Raw genomic sequence first — 8,744 nt, forward strand, 5'->3', positions numbered from 1 at the left:
AACAAATAATAGCAAATAAAGTGCCTTGAGTTTTTTTTAATCATCATATATTCTCTCTGAATATATTTTAATCACATTAACCTGAAGAAATGCTGACGTTTCTGACCTGTGGTACACTTATTTTGACTCTTTTCTGCCACACAGACCCTATTGTCTTGACTAGAGCAACAAAGTATCAGTGATTAGTTGATAAGGAAGTGAAACCCTTACAAAGGGATTTTTGAGAAGTCTTTTTCTCTGACTTGTCTCGTGGTCATTCCTTTTTTAAACGCATCATTCCGAAAGTGAAAGTAAAGGTTCGATTGTTGAAGAAAGAGTAAAGATGGATTCACTATTTGTGGAAGAACTTAACTGTCCTGTGTGTTATGAAATCTTTAAGGATCCTGTGGTTTTATCATGTAGTCACAGTTTCTGTAAAGAGTGTCTTCAACGGTTCTGGAGAACCAGGGACGCTCAGGAGTGTCCTGTCTGCAGGAGAAGATCCTCGAGGGATGATCCTCCAACTAATCTTGTGTTAAGAAACGTGTGTGAGTCGTTTCTGAAGGAGAGGAACGAGAAGTGTTCGTCAGGATCTGAGGGGATCTGCAGTTCACACGGTGAGAAACTCAAACTCTTCTGTCTGGAGGACAAACAGCCGGTGTGTTTAGTGTGTAGAGATTCACAAACACACGACAACCACAAATTCAGACCCATCAGTGAAGAGGTTTCATCGTATAAGGTAGGAGAAATGCACATTTCTTTATTTGAGTATAGGCTTAGCTTTCGATCCCATATAATGTGTTATCATATTCATGTGTTTTCTCAGCAGCTGATCCGTTTTGTGTTTTCATTTCCTTGAATTCTAGGAGAAGCTAAATATAGCACTGAAATCCTTACAAGCGAAACTTAAACACAAAGAGAACATTAGAGGGGAATTTATGAAAACAGTTCAACACATCAAGGTGAGGAAACAGTCTAATCAATTATTTAAACAAGGAGTGCATGGGGTATCCTGTAAAAAATAAGAAAACAACCACTTTTATTTTCTTTAAAAAAAAAAAAAACAAGATTAAAGCAATAACTCAGCTCAGTTGAAAACACATAAGCAGCTCAAATAAATATTGAAACGCCCTTTTCTGCCAGTTGTGCAACCAAATATTAAAGCGTGCCGTCATCAGTTGTTTCTCAGTGAATGATTTGACCAGGGCAAGCCTAGACATGTTTACTTCTGTAGGCCAGTCACCTACGCCACAAAATATTAGCTCATATCAGAAATGTTAATGTATGTCACATATTTTCTTTTTTACTCAGATATATATCTCATATATGGATTTAACATCCTCCGCTTCTCAATAATAGGCTACAGCATTAAATTAGGCATAAGATAAAAAAGCTGACATGCAAAGTTTGCTGAAGATTTTTACTTTTGTCAGTGTTTAAGGAAATGTATTCAGGAAAAATGGGATGGGGGGCTGAACTACATTTGCTGTTCTTGACAAAAAAAAGAGAAGATGCACACCTAACATGAAAAAAACACATAGTGTTGAATGTGTGTGAAACACACATGCTAAATGCTAAAGACTCATATGTTTACAGAAAGACCCTGAGCCTTAAATACCCAGACCATAACAAAACATTCAACAACTGGATTTGGCACTGAACAGGATCCTAGAATTTGGAAGTTTACATCTTGGAAAGCTGGTTCAGTATTCCTAAATGCTTAAATCTGTATTACCTTTCAGCTTACTACTGTGGGATGAAAAGATTGTTGACCGGAGACATTTAAAATGATGCCATACATAAATATGAAAATCTATTTTTCATTCACACAGAACATTGTATTCTACGCGTAACCATTCTGAGTGAAACAATTGAAGGGAAGGAAGTGGTCAAGATGTAGCAAATGTGAAGGCGAAACATGCTCACAACAAGGGTTGCAAAGGGGTGGAAAATGTCCAAAACATTTTACTGAAACCTTCCAGAAATTCCGGGAAGATTTAAAAAAAAAAAGAAATGTAGATTAAAGTCTCTGAGGTTCTGCAACCCTACAGCCAAATAAAGAAGAAATGCAAGAAATGACTGTTATCTACACTGTTAAATAACCCGAACCTATGAAGTACAACAAATGGGAGTCTATAGCAACTCAAATATCTTGAAAATCTTGGTGTAAAACAAATCCTTAGACTGAGATGATTGAAGAGAATGTGGTTTGATTTCAGTCTCAAGCTGAGCACACAGAGCATCAGATTAAACTGCAGTTTGAGACGCTTCATCAGTTTCTCAGAGATGAAGAAGAAGATGCAATCGCTGCACTGAGGGAGGAAGAGGAGCAGAAGAAGCAGATGATGAAGGAGAAGCTGGAGGAGATCAACAGACATATCTCAGCTCTTTCACACACAATCAAAGACACAGAGGAGATGATGGAAGCCAATGACATCTCCTTTCTACAGGTCTGACTTCAGATCATTGATTGATTGATTGATTGATTGAGTTGTTGCTGATCAATGGTGTGTTTGTTCTGCAGGAGTTTCCAGTCTCAATGGAAAGGTGAGTGATCTCCTGGTGTCTCTGGTCTCTCTGCTTCTGAAGTCAAAGGTCAGTTCTGATCCTGAATGTTCTTCCAGAGTCCAGATCCCATCAGAGCCGGATCCACAGACTCCTTCTGGAGCCTTGATTCATGTGCCACGATACTTGGGGAACCTTCCCTTCAGAGTCTGGAAGAAGATGAAGGACATCATCCAATACAGTGAGTCTGGAGACCATCTGTAGTCTACACTGGACATGACACATTCTGGAATATCAATATCATTTAATTCATAATAATCTGTGTTTGGTTCCCTCTTGATCATTACATGAACATCAGATTCAAAGCATCTGTTGATTGTTCTGTGTCTCATCAGCTCCTGTGATTCTGGATCCAAACACGGCTCATCCATCTCTCGTCCTCTCTGATGATCTGACCAGTGTGAAAGACCGCTGGAACAAACAACCGCTTCCTGATAACCCAGAGAGATTGGACAGCTATCCCTGTGTTCTGGGTTCGGAGGGGTTTAACTCGGGAACACACTGCTGGGACGTGGAGGTTGAAGGGAATTCCTACTGGATTCTTGGAGTAACGACAGCATCGAACCAAAGGAAGGGACGTGAGTTCTTTGACACGGACGTGTGGAGTGTGCAGTATGGACTTTATATAAGGTCCGGTTTTCCTGTTGAACAGGGTCTTGAGTGTGTGAGAGTGTATCTGGACTATGACAGAGGAATGGTGTTGTTCTCCGATCCTGTAACTAACACACGTCTACACACATTCACAACCACCTTCACCGACACGGTCTTTCCTTTCTTCGAAACCGCTTCCTCTCTCAGAGTCTTGCCGTTCAAAATGTAGTAAAAGTTACACCTGGATCTTCCTGCTTTCATCTTTTCCAGTCACCATGTTTCCAATATTGAATCCATATCTCATGACATGAGAAAGAGTGCTGTTGATCTGAACATCAACACTATCAAACTATGGTTGTTTTAATTTAAAGGATCAAAGCATCAGAGGACTCTTTTAACCAAAACTTGGTGGCTAATAATTGTGTGAGTGATTAATCTGGCGCCCTTGGTTTACTTCCTCCCGGCTGAGTTTGTTATAATAATGTGGCTCAACAGGCTTCTTACATGGATTATACCTCTTCTTATCATCCATTCAGTGACACTGATGATCAAACTGATCAAATAACGTATGGTAGCTACCAGCAACAGTGTTAGTATCTGTTAGTCATATTAATGTAGATGCAAAATAGGTGCAAGCATAAATTGAAATGTTTGCACTTCTAACCACTAGATGTCACTGTCAGCCATAATTAATATATTCCAGTCCTGTCAGTAACATTGTTTCATGGCATTTTACACAATGCAAGATGAAACGGAATTTACATAGTTTACAACACTGACATTGTATGATACCGCTATTCAATCCAGTACTGTATAATGTGCATGAATATTATGAAGTGTATGATATGAGCACATGAGGATAATCAGGCTTGATATTCAGTTGCCCTGGTACTTTGTGCAAAAAGATGAAAAGCTATCATAGAAACTAAACATTGTGGAAGAAAAGCATCTTCCATGAATTCTTTGAAATCAATTGAATGTGTCTGACAGTGATTGTTCAGTTTCAATGTTGTGACGTCAGAGTTAAGAAGTCAGTAGACTCATTGGCCATCTGATGACCTTGCTGTCTCTGATTTTGTTACTTTAATCATGGCTGGCAACTAAGTAACTGAGAAAATGACAGTATTCTTCATCTTCACTAAGAAGCTGACTAAAATATGTTTGCTTTGACAGTTAGTCTTTTGATGGCCACTAGATGTCACTGTCAGATAATTACTGTGAGCTGCCAAGGTTTATTATAAGTATGCATGCCCTTTTACAGTGCTCACTTTAAATTAAATTAAATTAAATTAAATTAAATTAAATTAAATTAAATTAAATTAAATTAAATTAAATTAAATTAAATTAAATTAAATTAAATTAAATTCGGGCACACAACAATACCACAGATTAAATTAAATCCAGAGTTATTAATTGTACATACAGCTTTCACTTGCTCACTTGAAACCCTTCAGTTTAATTCAGAATAATTAATTATACATTTAGCTTACAATTTTCAATTAAATTACATTGCATAACATTAAATTAAATAGTATAAGGGCACACAACAGTACCACAGAATTATTTTAATCATTTAAATAAATGAAAACATTTATTTTTGTCTTTATTTTCTACATCTAAAACTTTTTACACCACAAATAATGCATCACTTTTCTTACAATACAAAACGAACATAAAATCAAACAGATGTTGCCTGTTTGAGTGCATGAAAAGATAGTTATGTTTACATACAACATTTTTTCTGCTTACATTTATATAGGCTCCATTACAGTGTAAATAGTGAGTGTGGTAAACAGAGGTGTATTTTGACTTGCAGTTGGATGTTAACACATTTGCTTGCTTGAATACGTTTTATTTGAGGAAAAACAGTGGCATGTTATGTTTCAGTTCTTGTTGAGATGAAAACAGAAATGGTCAAATTCGTTTTTTTTTTCCTGTTGTTTTTCATGTCAGACCGTTCAGTCCAGGATTAAATGCATCCTGTCCCTTCATCTGAAGTGCTCCCACCTCTTGTTGCACTCAGTAATTTAATCATTTTTTCCCCCTCTATAATGCTCTATTTTAAAGTCCTCGAAGTCTTCACAGCAGTCATTTTCCACAACATTATAATCACATGTATGTAGACCTTAATGCACTTACCAAATAGTGCTTGACAAAATGTAATGGGATTATTTCCTACGAGGGGAAAATTGTTTCCAGGAAGTGCCACGGCTCTTGATGGACATGCTTATTGATGTATGACCTCCTGGTATTTGGCACTTTGTCATTAACAGGTTCAAACTCTGCTTGGAAAATAGCAATGATTTCTCAGAACGATTTGCTTTAACGGTCTTCAAAACACTTTGAACTTTTGCTTTGATTAGTGGAGTCAAAAAAGCATTTATCAGATATTCTTTACAATACTGAAACAGAAACCTGAGACGCATATATTCAGTCTTCTGACCTTCAGGTAAAGTTCAGCATGAGAATGAATGCCAAATGTGATTTTGGGAAAGGCCAGATGTTGGATGGCTCAAGCGGTTTTCCGATTCCATCCATTCAGGCAAATGCTATTTGCTAACAGCTTCCCAAAATAACCTACAATCCCATTTCTTTTCAAATCACATGAAGGGAAGGTAAAAAGTCTTATTTGCTGAATGGTACTTGAGATTGTATTATCAGTGGGGCTTCGCTAAATTAGCCAATTTAAAAACAACTGGGTTTAAAGGAGATTGGAAAACTATGTTCACTCCCATATCCGCCTTTGTGTGCTCAGAGAGAGCTCAGGTGACGAAACTCAGTTTTCTCTTGCAGGGCGGTTCCACTATTACTTTAAAAGAGTTCAAATTGACCAGGATAATTGGTCTGTTAGCTTCAGATTTTTTTTTTTTTTTCACTTTCTTTATGTAACAATTATGTTCACAGTTATGTAACAAGCCTCTTCTGTTTGCATTAATTCACAATTCTTAAAAATGCTTAAAGGAATAGTTCACCCCCCAAAAAAGCTAAATTTGCTGAAAATATATTTGCAGTGAATGGGTGCCGTCAGAATGAGAGACCAAACAGTCCATCAGATAATGTCTTGTGAAGTGAAAAGCTGCATGTTTGTAAGAAAATGTGTTTTTATCAGCTGTTTGGACTCTCATTCTGACGGCACCCATTCACTGCAGAGCATCCATTCGTGAGTGAATGATGTAATGGCAAATTTCTTCAAATCTGTTCTGATTAATGACTTGTGATAGTGAGTACATTTTCAGCAGGCCTTTATTTTTGAGTGAACTACTTCTTAAATCTGATTTTCTACAGTGTTTTTGAGATTGACAAATTGTTTGGTAGTACTTTAGGTTGTGAACAACACAGTCTCTCTGCTTTGCTTCACTCAGCAACACGTCACCACAGGACTAACCAACAACAACACTTCACACAGACATTAAGCAAAGGGAAATTCCTTCTGTTTAGATTTGTTTTACTATATGTACTTGACACATTTATATTTGGAGTATTTTGTATATTGTTTTACTGTATTTCATTCGACTTCGTTTCACGTAGCACCAGTTGAGTGCACTTACATTTTTTTTTTTCTTCTTCAGAAAATAAGCTAGCACAACCCTTACATTTTGTCAAATTAAACATAATTAATTTGCATTCAGCCCACAGTAATCAGTTTGTGTTTGGACTAGATGTATCATTTTGATTTTGAACTGAAACTGGCCAGGGGATGCATAATTCCCAGCATGCTTTGCATGGGAATCAATGGCGAGAGTGAATGTTGAATGTAAATTCAATATTAGATTTAAATGTTATTGTATGTGTTTTTGAGAAATGGGAGATATTGAACAGTAGGAGATTTTCTAACTCAATCATTAGGGAATGACTGCTTAGTATGCTGCTGTGTGTTATTACTTAGCAGGCTTGCGGGGGTCAGGTAAAAATGAGCATGTGAATCATGTGCATGCATAGAATCACCAATTTGGTCACTTTAAATATTTTACTTCATTACATTAAATAAATGGGAACAAATGTTCTGAAAGAATCATTTTACTGAAGACTAGGAGGAATAATGATGTTGATACATCTTTACTGATTACAATTATTTCAATTTAAAGCACTTTTTTTTTCAGTGCATGCTGAGTCCTCTGCTTTGACATTGAGAGTTTGTAACCTCCTGCACCCTGAGAGATGGGTTGTCAGTAAACAACATCAACATGCGGGTAGAGACGGCAAAACGGAGAGAAAAGGGGGCATGTTGACAAAGAGATAGAGAGTGGAACGACACTGTGTTGAAACTGGTTTGTCAAGGCTGTGTCTGGTTCTAACATTGACAAGTCCACTACAGCTAGTGGCAAATGAGTGACTGAACTCAAAACAAACACTGAACGCATATGACCTGAAAAACTAACAGCCAGAACCTGTTGATAATACACCAACAATAAACAGTGATTATAAGGATTATTGTTCGGCATAATGAAACATTTTAAGAGAAGGAAAAAATGAAAGAGTAAATGGTGCACTTGTAAAGACGGGATGATCTATAGGTTTGCCTGCATGCCAGAAAGGGCATGGTATTTATATAGTCCAAAGTACAACAGTAACCATTTAATAGAAATGTTTTGCATTTGTTAAACCTTCTTACTTCACCATAGCATTTTAGAAAAGCAGTGGAAAGAAGGGAACTGGTCTTTTTTGGATCTTTTTGCTGACTGGATAAAGATGTCATGTAAAACCAGAACTGATCTTGCAGCGGACTCATTTTTTTAGTCGGAGAAATACACCCTCTGAATGTAATTTTGCTCAAAATATCCTCACCCTCAGGCCATCAAAGATGTAGATGAGTTTGTTTATTGGAACAGATTTGAAGAAATTTATCATTCCATCTCCTGCTCAGCAATAGTTCATCTGCAGTGAATGGGTGCCGTCAGAATGAGAGTCCAAACAGCTGATAAAATTATCACAATAATCCACAATTAACCCATAGCACTCCAGTCCATCATTTAGTCTGGTGAAGAGAAAAGCTGCATGTTTGTAAGAGACAAATCCATCAAGATGTTTTTTTTTTTTTTTTTTTACTTCAAACTGTTGCTTTTGGGCAAAAAGTCCTCTATTCATATTTATTGCTTTCTCTAGTGAAAAATAATTTTGTCTGAAATAGAAGATCGAAAACTCATTACATGCAAAAAAGAAAAAAGAAAAGAAAAGAAATAACAGTCCAAAGGAGTTTAAACAAATATGTTGGTGGATTTTGATATGAGAGAACCAGAGGGGATAACATTTTTCACTAGAAAATGGATGATAAACTTTTATTTTTGGGGGGGTCAAAAGCAATGGTTTAGATGTTAAAATGATTTCTTATAGACATGCAGCTTTTCTAATCACAGGATGTTAACTGATGGAGTGGTGAGTTATCAGATGTTTGGACTCTAATTCTGACGGCACCCATTCACTGCAGAGGATCCACTGCTGATGTAATGCTAAATTTCTCCAAATCTGTTCTGATGAAGAAACATAATTTTGTCTAAGCTGACAGTCTTGTCTATGTAACATTTTGTCTGCATACTTATCTCGTTTTGAGTATTGTCCCTTCTGCGTGCCTCTTTGTTTTTCTTCTGGGGGCTATAGTTGATAATTGGCTA

General features: G+C 36.9%; 1 protein-coding gene across 1 annotated transcript; it reads left to right on the top strand.

Moving 5' to 3' along the window:
* Nucleotides 1-222: 222 nt before the first annotated feature.
* Nucleotides 223-5,853, top strand: LOC113067775 (nuclear factor 7, ovary-like). The gene is made up of 6 exons (XM_026240237.1): nucleotides 223-718; nucleotides 846-941; nucleotides 2,199-2,429; nucleotides 2,504-2,526; nucleotides 2,604-2,725; nucleotides 2,880-5,853. The coding sequence occupies exons 1-6, from the start codon at nucleotides 323-325 to the stop codon at nucleotides 3,362-3,364; spliced, it is 1,353 nt and encodes a 450-aa protein (XP_026096022.1). The 5' UTR covers nucleotides 223-322; the 3' UTR covers nucleotides 3,365-5,853.
* Nucleotides 5,854-8,744: the final 2,891 nt, after the last annotated feature.

Source organism: Carassius auratus, linkage group LG28B (genome assembly GCF_003368295.1).
Source record: "Carassius auratus strain Wakin linkage group LG28B, ASM336829v1, whole genome shotgun sequence".
NCBI lineage: Eukaryota > Metazoa > Chordata > Actinopteri > Cypriniformes > Cyprinidae > Carassius > Carassius auratus.